General features: G+C 43.0%; 1 protein-coding gene across 1 annotated transcript in view; it reads right to left on the bottom strand.

Moving 5' to 3' along the window:
- The window catches only part of NUP93 (nucleoporin 93), a 90,552-nt gene extending 69,393 nt beyond the window's left edge, over positions 1 to 21,159 (bottom strand). The window contains 3 exon segments of the mRNA XM_033128270.1: positions 2,879 to 2,996; positions 13,571 to 13,763; positions 20,905 to 21,159. Coding sequence (XP_032984161.1) covers positions 2,879 to 2,996; positions 13,571 to 13,749 — 297 coding nt within the window. The 5' untranslated portion in view covers positions 13,750 to 13,763; positions 20,905 to 21,159.

Genomic DNA, 21,159 nt, shown 5'->3' with positions numbered 1-21,159 from the left:
AAAGATGTGCAATCTGCCCTCAGTAGTTTTTTCCAAAGACAGAAGTGAGCAAGCAGATCTCCGTGGGACGACCTGTACTCGCACGCACAGTGAAGTGAATTAGACTAGAGCAGTCCAGTAATTTTGGTCCCACATCTTGGTCATAGTTATTGCCCATTACCTCTATTATACAAATGCGTAGGCCTTCTTTATAAACATTCCCGAAAAATTAAATCAATAAACATTAAAAAAAATTCTACTAGCATCAGCTATACATATATCTAAGTGGGTTTTTAAAGAATATGTTACCTTTGCTGGCCATAGCAATCTTTTAAAAATGTATTCTCAACACCTGCCAACATCATTGACTGTGACAAACAACAAAACAATAACAACAAAAAGCTCATATTAATTCCAAGGTGCATTAGCAACAAAAGGAAATATAATCAACATTCACCAAACAGAAAAGGACTATACATGCATCTGTATACGTACCTATACATGGGAAAATGCCTTTTTGAGCTAATAAGTAATGCAAACAATGGGTGGTACAAAGTCTTGGACAACATCTGTCAAACGATGCTTCAGCATTTCCTTCGGACACAAATTCATTCTGACTGATACTCGGCACAGGGGATTAGGGTGCATTCTCATCTCAAAAACTGCACTGGTTGGAAAGTTCATACACAAAATCCAAACAGATTTATGGTATTTGAATTTTATCTCAATACAACTATTTACTGAGAAAAAATGCCAACCAAAAAGTGTATCTGGCTTTTCTAAAACAAAAAACTGAACACGTCCAAGTTAACCCTTTTGAAAGAATTAAAAGGAGAACCGCTCCACACTAAGGATGAAAACTGGGCTGGCTCTTACACTTGATTACTGACTCAGGCAGGGACCTGCTACTGTGTGTACAGGAGGTACAAGCATCGGTCAGCTGACCCACAGAGCACAATTTACAGTAACTTCCAGTCCTTACCAGTAACTGGAGCCACCTCAGATCAAGCCAAAGCCTCAGCCCTTTGAAAGTTAAGTTTTATCCTTTAAGCCTTTTCTGGCAAGAAGATGAAGTCAACAGAGGACTTACTTTGCAACTAGTAAGTCTTAAATCTTTACTTCAGGTCTAGATGATCAATTCCCAATCAATCGAAAGCTACCTTGGATTGAACATTTTGCATTCTGAAGCTATTCTGGAAAAACGCAAAACTGAGTGATAAAAATTTGCAACAAAAGCATCCTTCCTCTCAAAGATTTCCCAGGGGTGCAGGACCAAAATTCTTAGCCATGCTCTTTCCAAATCAAAAAAGTAAGTCTCCTTAATGAGACAGAGCATGCATTGCTAGGAGACCATCTAGTGGGGGTGTTGAAGGAAAGTGTGCATACATTAAGTAGAAGGTTAGAATGAATGATCATTATACATTTATAAACCTGTCATTAATATCTCTCAAAGCAAAAAATGGAGTACCACATCAGTGGGAATTAATTTATAAAAGAACATCACTAAATGTGGCTGAGTATTCCAAATATGTATTACAAACATGCCAAAGAAAAATTTTAAGCAGTTAGTTTTTAAAATAAACAACCTGTTTGGTATTTTAAACATTAAAAACACTCAAAGAAACAAACAAATGGCACTTTCAGCAAGTGCCATTTCTTTCCATACTATTAGGGAAAGATAATCACCAAAATATGTGGTGATTATTCCAATTATTTGAGCTATATCCCATTTACCCACCTCATCCCTGTTATAAGTATATGTTTATAGAGCACTAAGCAGTTGAAATAGAAGGGTGGGAGAAAGCTAACACTTAAGAAAAAAAGTTCAGTGACAAGTGTACATGCCATTTTAAGATTACATGGAAATGAGAAGGCATCTGTAAAGTGACAGGCAAATATGATTTAGTATATAAACCTGTACAAAAATTGGATTTCTATACTCTGAGAACATATTAATAACAGGAAAAATAATGAATATCTATAGTCAGTCAATTCTCAACTCAAAGTGTAGGGTTTAGATTTCTGAATTGGAATAAATGCAGAATTGTGGCCATTATGTGGATTAAAACCCTTCTTGGGGAGGGTAATAGGGTAGAGTGTATTAATTCCAAATAATAACACAATTAGTAACCATCTGTACTAGGATTTGCCTTTGTAGGACCTGCATCCTTTAGTTTAAAGATAAATCGGTAATAAAAACACTACTCCACTGTCCCTTTACTCTAACACAAATTCCTCAAAACTCAATGGATCACAAGTTTTTTCCTTAACAATTTTCAGTACCCAAACACACATACACAGACACACACCCCAATCCGGTTCTGATTAGATTAAAATAGCAATCAATTGTGCTGGTGGCATGTTAGATTAAATGAGACTGGAGTGCTCTATTAGACCATTTCCTGGTGCCACTAATGTAGCTAAATACTTCCTAGAAATCGACGAGTAGATTTTAGTAAATAGTACTCTAAGTTCTCCCCAGCTCTTTGCCAACCAATACAAGCAAGACATAAAAAAGTGGAAGACGAATAGTAAAATTATTTGAAATCTAGCAAAGAAAGCAAGAAAAACTTAGAACTAATGTGTCTCTGTGCCTTGGATTAAGCCCAAAGAAGGAAAAGAAATCTGTTCTCGTAATTAATTATAATAATCTCCAAGTGCAGGTCTGAATTGCTTTCTTCAATTCAGCCTCAGAGAACTCTGAAAGTAACCCAATGTTCCCCCAATACACGTCCAAAGCTGAGTCTCCCATTCTCTTCATATCAGAGGAAGAAGGGAATTAACAGAGAAATCTGGAATTCCTAAATCAGCTGGTCAAACAAAACCAGGGTCTTCCGCCTGGGTTGTATGCTCACTCAGGGTTCCACGTGCACCAGTCCTGACACCTGGCAGCCCTTACCTGAATGTCTGTGTCCTTCACGGGCTCAAGAGGCTCAAAGGTGGTGGCTGCACTCAGGCTCTCCAAGCGCTGGGAGATGTGGGAGATGTCAAGTCCCCGAGACCCGAGGAGAACTGACCTATATGAGGAAACAGGGCAGGGAGGAAAAAGTAGGATTAGGACACCTAGTAAGCTTCATAAAATACCAGAGAGCATTTTTTATCCAAAACTTCCTATATACTGCAGAGACACTATTATATGGTTGTTTTATATCTTCCCACAAAGGTCTATCATCTGGAATAACAGACACAACACTGCATTTGATAGTATTAAAGTTCTGATCATGCCTGAATTAAAGTGAGGGACTTGTCTAGAATAAACTGACGGTGTATCATTAAATAGGCCAGATTGCTCCAAACATTTTCCAGTAAAGAAAATCACGAGGCACGTAATATTCTCAACCCCATTTTATAGATGGGGGAACTAAGGTGCAAAGAGGTTAACCAACTTATCCAAAGTTACAGAGAGCGAGGAAAGAGCAGAACTAACTCATCCAGCTCCAGAGTGAACTCTTAACCATCCTATATCTACAGCTTCTGTAAAGACGGATACAGTGAGCCACGAAAAGCCAAATGTCATGTACAATACATCTTCAAGTTCCCTCTTTGCTGCCAGGTCCAACAATGCAGGAGGATGTCACCTGACTAATAAATACTTTTGAAGGGAAATGGGAATAATACAGCTGGCTTTAATTCTACTCATCTGGGGCAATGTAACAATGGAAAAGTTGAAAGAAACTTAGGGCAATTAGATTGTTTGGATTGTTGTTTTTGGATTATGATTTAGGACCCCAAAATCCCAGTGACAAAATTTGTGTTCATTCTGAGTAACTTAGAAGCTAGACCACTTGGCAGCACAAGTAACCCTAATATCTATAGCGTGTCACCTAAAAATTCCAGTCCTGAACAGACTTATTGGAGAAGAGGAAGGACTTCTCGTCTTTATTTCTATTCTACTAAGTACCTCAGAAATAGATGAGGTGCCCCCGGAGGGCTCCCCACTGTAGACTTTTGTCTCCCCCACAGAGACAGGTCAACTGTGATGCCATCCCTGGGGCTTCCCCTCCAGGCCACCATGTCAGACCGATAATCTGCCTTCGTCCCCTAAGCATCCGTACCAGCCAACTTCCCGCCCTGGTTGCACACTACAATCACCTGGGCAACTTTCCTCTCGAGGATCCTGCTTAGTGTTGGGTGAAGCCTGAGGCTGGGGTATCAGTATAACACCCTCCTTCCTTTTTATTTTTTATAGCAGCTTTAATGAGATACAATTCCCCCATTGAAAGTGTACGATTCAGTGAGTTTTAACATATTCACAGAGTTGTATAACCATCACCACAATAAATTTTAGAATATTTTCATTACTCCCGAAAATAAACCCCTTACCCATCGGCACTCACTCCCCACGTCCCCCAAGCCTCCCCACCGCTGGCAACCACTAATCTATTTTCTGCCTCCATAGATTTGCCTATTCTGGACATTTCATAGATGGAACTATACAATATGTAGTCTTTTGTGATGAGCTTCTTTCACTTAGCATACTGGTTTCAAGGTTCATCCATGTTGTAACATGTATCAATACTTCATTTCTTTTTATTATTGAATAGTATTCAATTTTACGGATATGCCACAGTTTATACGTACGAATGTATCCATTCATCAGTTGAGAGACATCTGGGTTGTTTCCATTTTTGGGCTCTGATGAAAAATGCTGCCATGAATATTCATGTACAAGTTTTGTGTGAAAAGATGTTTTCATTTCTCTTGGGTATATACCTAAGAGTGGAACTGCTAGATCATATAGTAACTCTGTTTAGCTTTTTGAAAAATTGCCAGACTATTTTTTAAAGCAACTATACCATTTACATTCCCACAAGCAATGTCTCAGGGTTCTAATTTTTTCCATACCCTCACCAATACTTGTTATTACCTTTGTTGACCATCTCAGTAAGTCCAACTTTTTAAGCTTTTATTATAGAAAAAAAATTAAATACAAAATAAAAATAGTCAACCTCCTTGTACCCATCACCCAACTTCAACACTCAGCATGCCGCAGCCAATCCTGTTCCATCTACATCCTCACCTACTTTCCTACTTTCCTCTCCACCACCCAGATTATTTTGACACACACCCAAGATATTCCCCAATTAATTCATAACTTTGAATTTTGTGTTTGTTTGAATGGGATACAAATAAGGTCTCTACTTGTGAATAATGGATGTGTCTCCTAAATTTCTTTTAATGTTTAAGGTTGCCTGTGTATCTCATTTTTTTTTCCCTGTACAATTTTTGTTGCAGACGCTGGATAATTTGTCCTGTAGAGCAGTGCTACTCGAAATTGAAATATGCATGTGAATCACCTGGGCAGGTTAAAATGAAGATTCTGACTCAGTAGGTCTGGGATGGAGCCTGAGACTCTCCATTTTTAAAAATCTCACAGTTGATGCCTATGATCCATGGACTACACTCAAAGTAGCAAGGATATCGTTTCCCACAGAACAGGTTTTACTGATTGCATCTCCCGTGATGTCATTTAACATGTTCCTTTGGCCTCTATATTTCCTGTAAATTGAAAGCAAACTCTAACCATTGGATCAGATTTAGGTGGCATTATTTTTTTGGTTAGATTACTTCAGACTTTCAACAAAAGGTATGTAATGTCTGGCTGTCTTTTTTTGGAATGGTAGGAGACACTGATGATCATTGCTTAGATTTATTATTAATTCCTTAGAGGCTGCAAAATGGTAGTATTCTATCTTTATTAGCTGGAATATTTCCTTTCGGAGAAACTCTCTTCATCAACTATGTGGATACTCTGAATAATGAGCTGGTTCTGTAGTATCCTCCAAAGGTGACTGATGAGTTTTGTTTTAACATCCTTATAAACTCATGAATTTAAACATATTTGATGTGCTTTCAATCCACTGTAGTTATTATCCTTATGATGCTCAAATCATCTCATCTTTGCCCAGCAGAGACCTTTTCAAGTTGGTTTCTGAGTTCTTTTGACACGACTCACTTCCTTGCTATCTGGTATGACAAGATGTTTCACATGCATCTTATACAGACCTGCCCCAGACCTGGAATCAGCCAACTCTCCAAAGAGCCCATTGCTTTTATTAAGAAATCAGTCTTAGAGACCACTATCTGGGCGCTAGGATTGCTCACTGCTGCACTCTTTCTAGGTCTTTTCAATAGGCAGGGCTAGAAATGCAGTTTGTACTTTTGTTTCCATTTTCTTCGGATAAATTACATCGTGAGTTTATACTGATACTTCCACTTCAAAATTTAAAACACAAGGTTTTGGGGCCCGCCCGGTGGCTCAGGCGGTTAGAGCTCCGTGCTGCTAACTCCGAAGACTGCCGGTTCGATTCCCACATGGGCCAGTGGGCTCTCAACCACAAGGTTGCCAGTTCAATTCCTCGACTCCCGCAAGGGATGGTGAGCTCCGCCCCCTGCAACTAAGATTGCACACGGCACCTCGGCACCTTGAGCTGAGCTGCCGCTGAGCTCCTGGATGGCTCAGTTGGTTGGAGCGCGTCCTCTCAACTACAAGGTTGCCGGTTTGATTCCCGCAAGGGATGGTGGGCTGTGCCCCCTGCAACTAGCAACGGCAACTGGACCTGGAGCTGAGCTGCGCCCTCCACAACTAAGACTGAAAGGACAACAACTTGAAGTTGAACGGCACCCTCCACAACTAAGATTGAAAGGACAACAACTTGACTTGGAAAAAAGTCCTGGAAGTACACACTGTTCCCCAATAAAAGTCCTGTTCCCCTTCCCCAATAAAATCTTAGAAAAAAAAAAAACAATGCAAGGTTTTGGATTAACTTCATAGATTTTTTTTCCATCTGCAATCGCCTTTCTCCCACCCCAAAAGTTCTAGTTCTCAGCATCATCTCCCTAACCACTCATTTGTTCTCTCCCACACTACACACAAAACAGTCTGAAAACAGCAGTAACAACCCAATACGACTACTGAAGACAGACTAAGATATTACTTGGAACTGTTCCTCTCTGTGTGGTTATGTCACCAACTGGATAAGCATTTATTTTCCCTTTTTAGGAATTCTTGTTTTTTGAAATTGAATTCTGTTTTGTGATTATGTAAAATATTTACACAATCCCAAAATTAAATTTATAAAAAAAATAAAAGTCCTGTCTTCTCTATTTTATTCCCTCCCTTTTCCTATAGGAAACCTTGTGTTTGTTTACCTTTTGTATTAATCATGCCTTGTTATTTTCTGGATTTGGTGCTTAGACCTCTGGGACCTTGCTGACACTGGAGGGACCGCCCCGCCCAGGGTTAGCTAATTCCTGGAGGACTTCCAGCACAAACTCATATGCAAACCTATCAATCCAGAGCCCACACCCGAACCACCTCTTTTGCTGGCCCATTATCCTCTGCCCTAGTGGTTCCAGGGCTTGGTAGCAGACAACTACAGACAGCCATATACTTGCACCTGCGGACGTTATTCCAATCAGCCAATCCTAAGCCTGCTTTCCCTGCCCTGCCTTGCCCTCCAGCAGAAACCACAATAAAGGCTCTTGCCCACGTTTCCCTCTTGCTCCCTCTGCCTCCTGACTGAGCCCAGTGCATCCCCTGTGGCCCTGCATGGCATGCCCTGCCTCCTGTTTCTAGAACGCTGAGTAGAAAGCTCTTCCTTCCTGATATTCATTTCCATGTCTGTATTTCCTACCACACCTGATTAGAGCAAATCCCACGTACTTTTTAAACACCTTCCTTTTTTATCAGCAGATACGTATATACATTTTAACAGCTTTACTGAGATACAATTCACATACTATACAATCAGCCCATTAAAGAGTTTAATTCAGTGGTTTTAATCTATTCATAGAGTTGTGCAATCAATTTTAGAACATTTTCTTCACCCCAAAAAGAAACCCCCTACCCTACCCGTAAGCAATCACACTCTATGTCCCCCAATCCACCCACTCCCAAGGCAATCACTAATCTACTTTCTATCTCTATAGATTTGCCTGTTCTGGACACTGCACAAAAATGGAACTATACAATATGTTGTCTTTTGTGACAGGCTTCTTTTACTTAGCATGTTTTCAAGGTTCACCCATGCTGACGCATTATTAGCAGTTCATTCTTTTTTATTGCCAAATAATATTCCATTATATGGATATGCCACTTTATTTCTTTTTTAATTTTTATTGGGGAGTATTGGGGAACAGTGTGTTTTTCTAGGGCCCAACAGCTCCAACTCATTGTCCTTCAATCGAGTTGTGGAGGGCGCAGCTCAGCTCCAAGTCCAGCTGCCGTTTTCAATCTTTAGTTGCAGGACGTGCAGCCCACCATCCCATGCGGGACTTCAACAGGCAACCCTGTTGACAGCTCGCGCTCTAACCAACTGAGCCATCCAGCCGCCCCTCCAGAAGCTTCAGCGGCAGCTCGCTGTCCTCAATCTAGTTGTGGAGGGCACAGCTCTAACCAACTGAGCCATCCAGCCACCCAGGATATGCCACATTTTATCACTTCATCAGTTGACGGGCATTCGGGTTGTTTCCACTTTTTGGTTATTTTGAATAATGCTGCTAAGAACACTTGTGTACAACTTTTTGTGTGGATAATTGTCTTCGTTTCTCGTGGGTATACACGTCGGAGTGGAATTGCTCAGTTGTACGGTAATTCTGTATTTAACCTTTTGAGGAATTGCTGGATTGTCTTCCAAAGTCGCTACACCACTTTACATCCCACCAACAGTATATGAGTTTCCACTTTTTTCCAATTCTCATCACCACTTGTTATTATAGCCATCCTGGTGTGTGTGAAGTGGTATATTAGTGTGCTTTTGATTCATATTTCCCCGATGGCCAGTGATGTTGAGCACCTTTTCACTTGCCAATTGGACACTTACATATCTTCTCTGGAGAAATGTCTATTCATGTCTTTTGTTCATTTTTAAATTGGGTTGTCTTTTTGTTATTGAGTTGTAAGAGTTTTTTACATATTCTAGATACAAGTCCCGTCTCAGATATGTAATTTGCAAATATTTTCTCCTGTTCCGTGAGTTATTTTCTCACTTTCTTGATGGTGTCCTTTGAAGCACAAAAGTTTTTAATTTTGTTGAAGTTCAACTTACCGATTTTTTATCGTCACTTATGCTTTTGGTTTTATATCTAACAAGGCTCAGAAGATTTATACTTGTACCTATTAGTATGTTTTCTTCTAAATTTTAAAGTTTTAGGTCTTACATTTAGGTCTGTATTACATTTAAAGCATCCAATTTCATTCTTTTGCATATCCAGTTATCTTAGCACCAATTGTTGAAAAGACACTGAATGGTCTTGGTAGTCCTGCTGAAAATCAGTTGATCACAGACACGTGAGTTTATTTCTGGACCCTTAAGTCTATTCAAGTAATCTACTTGTATATGTCTATCCTATGCCAATACCCAATTACTGTAGCTTTGTAACAAGTTTTGAAATTGGAGGTGTGAGTCTTCCAACTTTCTTCTGCTTTTTAAAGATTGTTTTGGCCATTCTAGGTTCCTTGTATTTCCATATGGATTTTAGGATCAACATGTCAATTTCTGCAAAAAAGCCAGCTAGGGTTTTTATAGGGCTTGCATTGAATCTATAGATCAATTTGGGGAGTATTAACATCTTAATGATATTAAGTCGTCCACTTTGGGTAGTGAGCACACAATGGGGTAAACAGATGTTATATTATAAAGTTGTATACCTGAAATTTACATAATGTTATTAACGAATGTTATCCCAGTAAATCTAATGAAAAATATTAAGTCTTCTGATTTCATGATCACTAGATGTCTTTCACCTGCTTTCTTAAATAAGTAAGAGTACTATACACTTCTCTCCACCTTGCATTTTTTATGCACTGTACAGTCCAACTTAACAGTATGTCCCAGAGTCACTCTATCCTAGTGTATATTCTCATTCCTCTGTGCTCCTGAAAACTACTCCACTGTACACATGTACCATACCTATTTAACCAGCCCCCTTATTGATGGATGTTGGAGTTGTTTCCAAGTTTTCCTATTACAAATAATGCTGCAATGAATATCCTTGTGAACTCATCTTTTCATACTTTTTCCAGTGTATCTTTGGGACAGATCCCCAGAAGTAGGATTGCTGGGTTAAGGGAAAATTTGCTAGATATTGTCAAATTCTGTCCCATAGGCGCTCCATCTCCACCAATGATACGTGAGAATGTACCCAGTGGCCAGGTGATTTTAAGGTGTGCCAGTGTTGAGAACCTTGGAATTTAAAAACTGGCTATTAGAAGTATTAAAAGAGAAAGCTCATTAAGTGGGTGGAGCCTGTAGGAACTGTGCAGTGCACATGCAGAAGCCCGGAGGGAGGGAGGCAGAGGAAGGATTAATGAAGGCGGCAGGGAGTTGAGCATAGGGATGGTTTTACAAATAAAGGCTGTACCAGAAACTTTCAGCTTCTAAGGATGGAAAAACCCAAAGGTTCCCTGCCCTCTGCCCCGATTTCCATAAGCCAGGCAGCTTCTCCTGAGCGAAAAGCCAGAGAGGCTAGAGTCAAACACTCCAGTCCTAGGAGAGCAGGAGGGCAACAACTGTTCTTGGTACACATGGGGAGCAGAAAAAAGTCAGGGAACCTGCATTCAAGTCCCACCTGCCACTTACTGCTTGAAAGTCTGAGACACATCACTTTTCCAAGCTTCATTGTTCTTCTGTGTTAAATGGGGACCAAAATCCCTGCCCGTCCCACTTCTCAGGCCTGTGAAGACCAGTCAGGAGAACGCCTGTGACAACCCTTTAGGAACTGAAAAGTGCTATATGAATGTGAGGGATTCTTACTGACCAAGGTGGATTTGAAGTCTGAATTGGCCACTTGCTATCTGACGTTCCTCAATTATAGAACGGAGGTGTCAACACTTATTTCACAGCGTTATTTTAAGAAGGAATTATATAAGGCATGCAAAGTGGTTGGCACAGTGCCTGACAAATATTAAGGGCTTAAAAAGGTAGCTTAGTAGTATTGTCATTAAGTGAAGTTATAATTTGCTGTGCAACTTCGGGCAAATAAATAATTGTTTGTATACGCTTTGCATGAACATGGAGAAAAGTGTGAAAGAATAAGCAAATTAAAAACACTGGTTACCTTGGAATGTAAAGTTAGGGAGAAAGATTGCTGGCTTTTTCTCTATATACTTCTAGGTTGTTTGGCTTCTGAATTTGAATGGAAAAAATCCAATGAGGCATCTCCGATGCGAGAAGAGAGGGCTACAACTGACAACAGATATCCAGGGGCGGCTTCACAGCTACTGATAATATTCTATGTCTTAACTGTGCAATGTTCACATGGGTTTTCATTCATTTTACTATTATTTACACTAGGAGTCAGCAAACGTGTGTTGTTAAAAGCTGGTGGTAAATATCTCAGGCTTTGCAGGCCATCTAGTCTCTATCGTAACTACTCACCTCTGCTACTGCAGTACAAAAGCAGCACAGACGATACATAAACACGTGTGGGTGTGTTCCAATGAGACTGTAACAGGCAGTCACTGTCTGGCTCATGGGTCATAGTCTGCCAACCCCTGACTTACACCTTTATATATGTTGTGCATATTCTTCTTCATGTCTGAAGAAATTTAGCAATTTTAAAACATTAGATACACAAGTAAAAAGCTATCAAATCTGTTCCCTCAAATGTCCAACAAAGTATATTTAAACAAATGAATCCAGCACAGAACAATTTAATCTTAAACCTATAACCTAAAACCTTAAAGACAGAATTGTTTTTCAAAATTTATTTCATGTAAGAAAAATTTTCCTACTCAGTTCTCTCCTCTACCCTCATCCTGTACTAAAATACTGACACTATGTCTCTGCCCATCAAGATGGAAAAATACAGTCATCAGCCCCTTGGTTTCTTTTTAGGCACTTGCCCCACCCTCTATCCATTCTTTCAATGTTCAACTTCCTCCTCCCTAAAATAATGAATTTAAGGTAGAAAGAGATGAGGAAGAATGGAAATTTACAAGACAGCATGACTGATAATTGCTACCAAGAAAACATTTTCCCTTTTCGCTCTTAATGGGCTGTAAAGCTGATTAAATTATAACTATAGCAACTCAGCTGGCACGGCGGGCCTCTTGCTCCAGCAGCATCTTCGCACACAAGCACGAGCCTGCGTGCTCAAGACGAAGGGGGATTGCAGGCCACGAGGAGCAGCAGTAAGGAGCCTGCAGGAGGGCAAGTCAGCAGGAATGGCCACAGGCTGGTTGGGGTGCTGGGGAACAGTGCAGGGGAGAGGCTGGCTGCAGGGCTGGATAGCTGAAAATCCCTGCCAGGGTTCCTTTGACTTGCCTTCACCAACACCAACAGAACCAAAACTAACTAGCACTATTTTTAAAAATAAACTTCTGGGGAGGCCTATAGAAGAATTTCTACAACATGCTGACTGACTCAGAAGGAGCAGCCAAAACAGTCAGCTCTCAAGATGAGTTGGAAAAGGAATGTTGCCCTTATACTCACTCCTGTGACATTTATTATGCACCCAAAACAATGTACCCACGCTAACACCAGCACTTGGGTGTTTCTCAAGATCAAGGAATGAAGACTGAGCAGACGATTTCCCACATCCCCCACCCAGAACTGCAGTGACTTTCCAGACCCATCAAGGTCACAGTAGCAGCACCCCTGCATCTTCCCAGGACCCTTCCGTCATTAAAGGAGCAGGTGCTGGCCGCACTGGGTTTGAATCCTGACCCACCACTCACCAGCTGAGTGATCTGAGAATTACTTGCCCTCTGAGCCTTAGCTGCTCACCTGTAACATGGGGACAACAGTCCTAATATTCATTGTGAGGATTAAGCAAAATCTTAAGTCTAGCCAAGTTTCTGACACATAGCACGTAATCAGTAAATCACACTTCTTACGGAAAGCAGCAAAGTTTGTTTTTCTGCCTCCCAAATTATAAGCCCCTTGAGGGCAAGGACCATGTCTAATTCATGGTTAGAGCCTCAGAGATGGCCCAAGCCTGGCACAGTGCAACTTCAAAAACGTGTCTATAGAATCAACAGCCCAGTCAACGTTGGGTGGCAGCAGGAGCCACTGGCCAGACGGACAGTTGGTCAGCACTTTTCTCCAGCTGCACTGTCTGGCGGCTCACCCACAGTCCTGTGCTACAATCCACGGGCAAGCTCGGCGGCCTCTGGGGTCACTGACAGAATCACTCCTCACTTGGATGGCTTCTCGTCACTGACTGCTCATCAATTTCTTCCAAAGGCTCCTCAAAACTGCTTATCGCTGAGCGTTCTCTGGCCCAGAAGGTAACACTTATCTGTGTGGCCCACACTGACTGATATAGTTATGGGAACCATTCTGACCCAGCAATCGGTGAACCCAAGCAGGAACTGCTGTGCAAAGCTCTTCCCCCTTTCCCACCCTGATCATCTCTGTCTGTGTATGCTGTGCAGTACTCACTGCTCAGTCAGGCACACAGGCTGGAATACTGGGCAGAGAGATAAAGCAAGGCTGCTGACCTGTTTACGAAACTGCTCTGAGTTCCTGAGAATCTGGCTGGTGTCTGTCACATACAGACTGCATCCAAATTCAAGGCAGGAAAGAAGAAACGGATCCTGCCCCCAGCCACCCAGCACCAATGCTGCCTCCCCACCAGTACTCACGCCTTGACATCTGCTGTCTCTTGGGACGTGCGTGTGAGGGTTCGGGAACGCAGGCGCTCGCCCGCCTGCTGGATCTCCTGTAAGTTCCGTTCCACATGGGGAAGCTCTGAGATGCCCTCGGTCTCGGCAGCAAGCTGTTCAGCTTGCTGAAGGAGCTCACCAAACCCCTCAGTATCCATTGGAGGTAGAGATCCTAGATGGGGGAGAAAAAAGAAGACACCTAAATGAACGGAAAGATAGGCTTCTAACACGCCTGAATCTGTTACAAGCTTAATGAAACACTAGGACTTTTTGTAAACAGACAAGGAGACAGCTCATCAACAAGCAGGATTTGTTCCTGAACATAGCCCAAGAACAGGCCTGACAGAGAAAATGAGTCAGACTGTGAAGGAATAGATCATTTCTGTGCATATCGACAGCCCCATGATTGATTTCTGCCACCAGAACAAATGCAAAGATATTAAGCCACAGACCAGAACTCCTGCCTCCTTCCATGGACTCAAAGACAACAGGAAATGGAAGCCATAGTGCCAACCTCAGGGGGACTTAAAGAGCAATCACCCCGCACCTCCTATTTCTCCATCCGTCTTAGTAAAACACGACCGACCACTGCAGAGCGCTGGGCAATTTATAAGGTCCTAATCTCATGATTCTCAGCAAGTCTGTGAGACTCCTGAGCAGACAGGAGAAACCACTCCCGTCCACAGAGCTCAATTCTGTGCCCCAAATGCTCTCTGCTACAAAGTGGCTGAACCGAGACCAGAGGACAGGTCTTCTGACGAATCCCGTTATTCTCACGCACCTGCTCCTCCACTAAGATAAGACAGTCTCTCTTTAAATCCATGCCCAAGTCTCCATTCACATTTCTTTAACTTACAAGGTTACTGACAGCAGAGATCCGTGTCTGCTTGTTATGACGTTCAGAATTATTAGACAATTGTTAATATACTCGTACCTACCACTTTTAGAAATACCATTGCTACTAATTATACTAATATAAATAGCAGCTGGCTTCTAGACCATGAATATTATTAACGAGACCACGTGTTTCTCTAACAAATGACCAAGAAAAGCCCTATAAACAGTGTTGATATTTAATAGATATTGTATGTTTATGTATGAATCTTACATATACTGTCCTATCCTTGCATAAGGTTCTTGACCAAGAGAATATTTTAACTCCTACCACTATTTAAATTAACAGAAGATAAACAGTATCACCATCATTTAAAAAAATTTACACTGCTAAAAGGTTAAATTATTTATTGAAAAATAACAAAATTCTTTAAGTAGTAGCTCGTATTGATTATACTTTTCTACTTTGTTCAAAACCCATGGCTTCTATTGAACGTTCAAAATCCCACTGGCCTAGAATTGTAGTTCATGTAATATATAATTATATTTCAGCTATGAAGCATGGGTTAATCTTAAAAGGGCACGGTATCCACAGCAGGAAAATAAGAACTTTTTTAAATGATCATTAAAGAACATTAATTTTAAAGGCAAGGACACAAGACTAAAACAAAAATAGCTCAGACGGAGTAAATATGAAAACACTTTGGTATTCTTTATGAAGTGCTAAACTGATTTTTAATCTTTAGACCAAAAGTCATATGCACAGTAATTCTTTACCTAAAGTTTCTAGAAAATCATTGTCACTCCCTCTCCCCCCCAACCCCTGACCCAAGCAATCTATCTCTACCTGTGGGAAAATGGGGATGGCAGAATGAGCAAGTTATTCTCGGGGACAGAAAAAGAAAGAAACAGAAGAATATTCTAAAATGTCTCCTGCCTGATGGAAAAACGTTTTTCCTCAGAAACTTACAAGGCCAATAACATTTTGCTATCAGAAACATTGTCGCTGACCACAAAGAGGAAAGAAAAACTAATATGCTGCCTCTTCCCCACAGATTTTTTCACTCAAAGATAAAAATAATTTGTCTAACAGAGCCAAGGAGAAGGAAATACCGTTTTTCTTTCATAAGGAAAATTTCGGAACTCCCTGAATAAAGAACTAAACAAAATTTATCTGTTTTTTTTTAAAAAAAAAAAAAGAAGGAAAAAGAATAGCATTTTACATTCACGTAAGCCAAATTCCAAAAAAGGAAATGCTCAACTTCTCAAAGACCTGCCCATCACAAAAATTTAGAGCGATGGATTTGAGTATAAACAATACATGCAAATAAAAGTCATGATTTACTTTGATATGGTCCAATAGATAAGACTTTCTAAAGTTATTTACATAGAACGAGTTTGACCATGATAAAAACAAAGCCTCAATCTCTAAACCACATCCTAAACTTAATATGCCCGAAACTGAGCTCTCCTCTTTCATCTACAAAACCTGGAAGACTTCTCAATGTGGAGACTCCATTACTCAGTGGCTTCAGCCAAAATCTTTGCAGACCTCTATGACTCACAGACCATATCCAATAGGCTGGCAGAGCCTTTGAAATCTACTAAAATGCATCCAGAACCTACCTCTTCCTACCACCTCCAGCCATCCGAGGCACAATCACCTCCTTCCCGATCTCCCAGCTTCAGCCCTCACCTCCTACAGTCTATTCTCAACCCACCAACGGGTAAATCTCTTCAAGTCAAATCACATGCCTCCTCTCCTTAAACCTCTTGTACAGAGTGAAGCCCCACAAAAGCAGCCCCCCTTCCCCTGACCTCCCAGACTCATGGCCCGCCCTGTCTCCCTTCCTTTCCTGGGCTCCTTGCTGGACCCCACAACGCTGTCAGGCACATTCCTGCCCTCAAGTCTTTGTACCCCCACTTTCCTCCACCTGGAAAACTCCTCTCCCAGTTACGCTCAAGCCTAATTCCCTATCTCTCCGTTTCAGCTAAACTCTCACCTTGCCTTTGATGCCAACCTAGAACAAAACACCCCAGAGTACAACCTGTAACCACCCCCGGTACTCCATCTCTCGTATGGTCTGTCACCCTGCTAGAAGGGAAGGCGCACAGGGTAGGGAACTTTGTCTGCTTAGTTCACTGATGTCCCTCCCCCCAAGCTCCTAGAACAGTGCCTGGCACACACAGTAGGTGCACATTTGCTGAATGAACAGGAGCAGTTTTATTCTTCCATTTGTGGAGAGTCTGTTCTTTTTCAAAGGCTTCCTGCATTCCCCTGCCAAATCGGCACCCACTGGCAAGCAAAGACCAGAGCAAAAACATTCCCTTCTGACTACCAACTGATACTTAACATTTCTGATGCTGCCGAGCATACGGCAGTGACAATACAAATGGCATGAATTCAGATCACACTTAGTCCAGACGAGTGCTTTCCTTCTACAGACCCAGATAAAACCAGTGGTATTTTAGAACGGCCCAGTTTTCAGGTGAACAGAATTCCAAACCAAAAGAATAAATATACATATAGAAAGAAATGTGCTACATTACTTCAGAGTAGAAAATAAGCTTGTTTGTGATCTCGGAGAGAAGAGAGATATGGATATAATATATAACGCATTCATTGAACTGATCAGTGGAAATTAATTTACAAAAGTTATTCAAGTTTCCAAATCTATATTTTGATGTAGTCATCATCCCATTTCATTAAAATATTTTAATTTATGGTGAATTTCATCAATTGACAGATCATTTTTATCCCCTCTGCAAAATAAACATCAAGTTAGCCATAAAATATAGAAGTTAAAGTAACCAAATATCAATTTTGACCCAAGATACTGAACACTGATCATGCAAATAACTTCATTAGCTTTGTCCAGTAGACAGAACTGAAATGATGGGGGTGAGGGAGAGATGAAGTCCAAGTTTTGTGTTGGGAAAGTCTGGCCAGGACACATGCAAAGACTGGACGCCAGCTGCACCCTTGTGGAGCTGTGGAGGAGGGACAGGAAGAAGCCACACTCATGGAAGAGGGGTGTGGGATGCGGCAAACGGGCTGGAGGGGGACAGTCAGCAAGGAGAGACTCACAGCAAGACGGCTCCTCTCTGTCAGCAGCGCCTCTGCGCCTGATTGTGCGGCCCGTGGAAGCAGACTGGTGCCTCAAAGGGCATCACAGAACACCAGGGCTCTGAGCAACGAGCTGCTCTCCCGTGCCACTTGGCAGGTCCTACTGGGCCTCCACAGACCTCCTCAACCACTGAAAGCCTTCAAACGAAGGGCACATTGACTACTGCTGTTAAAAGGAAGGACTGGTTACCCTTGCAGGGGGGATGACAGAAGCGCGGCTACTGGGGGGGGAGTAATATTCTGAGTTTTCATCTGCGAGCTGCTTAACAGTGTGTTTGTTCACTTTGAGAAAATTCACTGAGCTAGACTCAAAGGGTGGGGGCTGGTGCCCAGGATGGGGCCGGTCACCAGAAAGACCAAGTGATTAGAGGGCTAGAACTTTTGAGCCCACCCACCAACCTGTGGGAAGTGGAAAGGCGGGGACTGCAGATTAAGCTCTATTAAAACTCTTGAAATGAGATCTGATAAGCTTCCGGATTGGTGAATGCTTCCACATGCTGGAAGGGTGGCGGATTCATGGGGACAAAATCACCTGCACTCAGGACCCTTCCAGACCCCACCCTATGGACCTCTTTATCTGGCTGTTCATCTGTAACCGGTATAATAAACTGGCAAATGTAAGTAAATGTTTCTCTGAGTTTTGTGTCCCATTCCATCAAATTAATTGAACCCGAGGAGGGACTCGGAACCTCAGATGTACAGCCAGTCGGTCAGATGTACAGGTAACAATCTGGATTTGCGATTGGCTCCTGAAGGGGTAGGGCCGAGTCTTGTGGGACTGAACCCTTAGCCTGTGGAATCTGATTCTATCTCCAGGTAGACAGTGTCAGAATTGAGTTAAATTGTAGGATACCCAGCTGGTGTCCAGAGAATCTGAGACATAATGGTGAACTAAAGCAACCAGACACAAAAAAGGGACATACTGCAGGATTCCATTTATATGGATTTTAAGAACAGAAAATACTAATCTATGGTGCCAGAAATCAGAACACTGGTTATCCTGGGAAGGAAGGGGATTGATTGGGAGGGAGTACAACAGAACTTCCTGGGTACTGTGGACTGAAATGTGTCCCTCTAAAATTCGTATGTTGAAGTCCTGAGCCCCAGTGTAAGGGGATTTCAAGGAGCCTTTGGGAGGTAATTAAGATAGAGGAGGTCACAGCAATGGGATCAGTGCCCTACTAAAGAGACACGAGAGCTCGCTTCCTCTCTCCCCCACCTCCACCCCACTCGCATTCACTGAGGAAAGAACATGTGAGCACACAGCAAGATGGTGGCCAGGAAGAGGACCCTCACCAGAATCCAACCATGCTGGCACCCTGGTCTCGGACTTGCGCATCCAGAACCGTGAGAAACCAAACTTCTGTTGTTTAAAGCCACTCAGTCTATGGTATTTTGTTATGGAAACCCAAGCTAAGACTCCTGGGGTATGGGAAATGTTCCATGATCTCAATACGGTGATGGTCACGTAAGCGAATATGTGAAAATTCATTGAACTAGACACTTCAGGTTTGTTCACAGGTAGTTTTTAGAAGAAATAGCAAGAAACGTAACATTAGCATAGCGAGAAACTTAACTGAGCATTACCTCCAGAGAGCAAAGCTAAGAGGTGGGAGATTTCTCCTTCTCATTTTATACCCTCTGTTAGTCTGGATTCTTTTCCTTGAGTGTATGTGACCCTTTCTCATTCTTAACAACTTGTCAATTTTTAAACTGCTCTGAACTCCCTGCTTCGGAGTGTTTGTCCCAGCACTGCCCCTGAATCCTCGATGGCAATGACTGTCGAATCCACCCCCCCAGCCTGCTCCTTGCACTGCCACTGCAAGGGGAGTTTCCAGGCACCACTTGTGCCTTTCCACTCAAGCACATAACCGTCACACAGTTACGTCTCAAAATGCAGTTATCCAGCCCCAACCACCACCACCACCACCACCAGGTGCTCACCTCCTCCACGTCTGTCCCCTGGCCTCTCTCTCTCAGGTTCTAACTCATCCTTCTCCTTCACATCTGTGCATGACCTGGGATTGTTTATTTACAGGTATTCTCTACTCTCCAGACTCAAACACCAAACAGATGCACATACGTTTTTTGCAAGAAAGCAAGTAGGTATTCCTCATTATCCCAACTATTGCTATTCCCTAACAAAAACTCAGGAAACCAAATACTGTACATGTAATATTGATATCCCTTACTCTCCAAATATGCTATCCAAACTCTCATTACTTAAACAAGATTAGGATGTCAAGAGATACTTGTATTTTGCAGTGTCTTCCGTTACTTTTTTCCCCCAGCTTCATTGAGCTATAATTGACATATAACACATGTTCAGTCTGAGTTCCCCATCAACCATCTCAGTGGAGATATTAAGTAGGCAGCTGGATATAGGTCGAGATGCCCATACTGGAGATAGAAATATGGGATGTCAGCCTAACTTATAGGTATTTAAAACTATGAGTCTCAAGGAGATCACCGTGAATGAAAACGTGAAACACAAATGCACCAAGATTATAGTTAAAAGAAAGAAAATGTATGATGCCCAGGGACACCCTCTCAGTCTCCCAGGAAGAATATAAAAGGTGACCCTTGCATGCTGAAAGCCATTTCAGAAACAAACAAAAACCCTCCTTCTCCCACCGTACAGAGGGGTAAATCCCGACCAGAGGTTCTGTCAATGGGCCATTCAAATTTTGACCAAAGATCCGTGCAGTCGGCCCCATAATATTTTTAAAAACAGACCCTGTAAACTTAAGCATTGCCTTTGCAGAGGATGAGGTGCTGTGCGGGCCACCTCCAGGTTCTAATCACTGGCATCTCCCTGGATGGGGAGGAGCGTTCCCCGAGATGCCGGCAGAGGAAATAGGCCAAGGGTTGGGGGAGGCTCACAGGGTCGTCACCCGCGCCCCCAGACCCGTTCCCTCGGAGGGCGACGCCTCGCGACAGGGCGCATTCCCGAGGGGCGAGCGAGCTGGCAGGGCGCGGTCAGGAAGGTGACGGGTATGGGGGAGTGTCGTGGTGGGGAGGAGGCGCCGATCGAGCCAACGGTGGGGCTCGCGCAGCGGGGTGGGGGGCGTGGCGCGCCGCGGCCGAGCGCGCGAGTGGGGAACAGAGGAGTCGGGGGGCCGAGGCTTGGTATTCGGAAAGAGAGCAGACAGAAAGCACTCCCCGGGCGCTCTCATGGGGGCGGTTCGACAGGGCTGTGTCGCCGGCGTCAGGCGTGCCCGGCGGCCATGAGGTGAAAGGGAAGTGTGAGCAGCATGACTCCGAGCGTAGGGACCCGGGTCCGCCGAGCCTTGGGGTCCCGGGTTCAGGGACAAGCCCCGGGTCGGAAGGACAAGGCCAGAGACACCCTTACCTGGCACCGCAGCCGTCTCTGCTGCTGAGGCCCGAGCTGGAGAACGCGGCCACCGCTTCTCGCGCCGCTCGTCTGCGCTTCCTGATTGGCCCAGGCAGGCCGCTCCCAGAAGACCCCGCGCGCCGCGCCGCAAACTGAACTTTATGGAGATCCGTAAAGTAGGACAAGGACAGGGGCGGGGCTGGGGGCGGGGCCTTCGGCTGATCTGTCTCTCGCTCCCGTCACGCCCTGGGCCACCGCCCTCAGTCCTCCCAC

Source organism: Rhinolophus ferrumequinum, chromosome 15 (genome assembly GCF_004115265.2).
Source record: "Rhinolophus ferrumequinum isolate MPI-CBG mRhiFer1 chromosome 15, mRhiFer1_v1.p, whole genome shotgun sequence".
Taxonomy (NCBI): Eukaryota; Metazoa; Chordata; class Mammalia; order Chiroptera; family Rhinolophidae; genus Rhinolophus; species Rhinolophus ferrumequinum.
The sequence above is the reverse complement of the archived record's forward strand: the minus strand, read 5'-3'. Positions and strand labels throughout refer to the sequence as shown.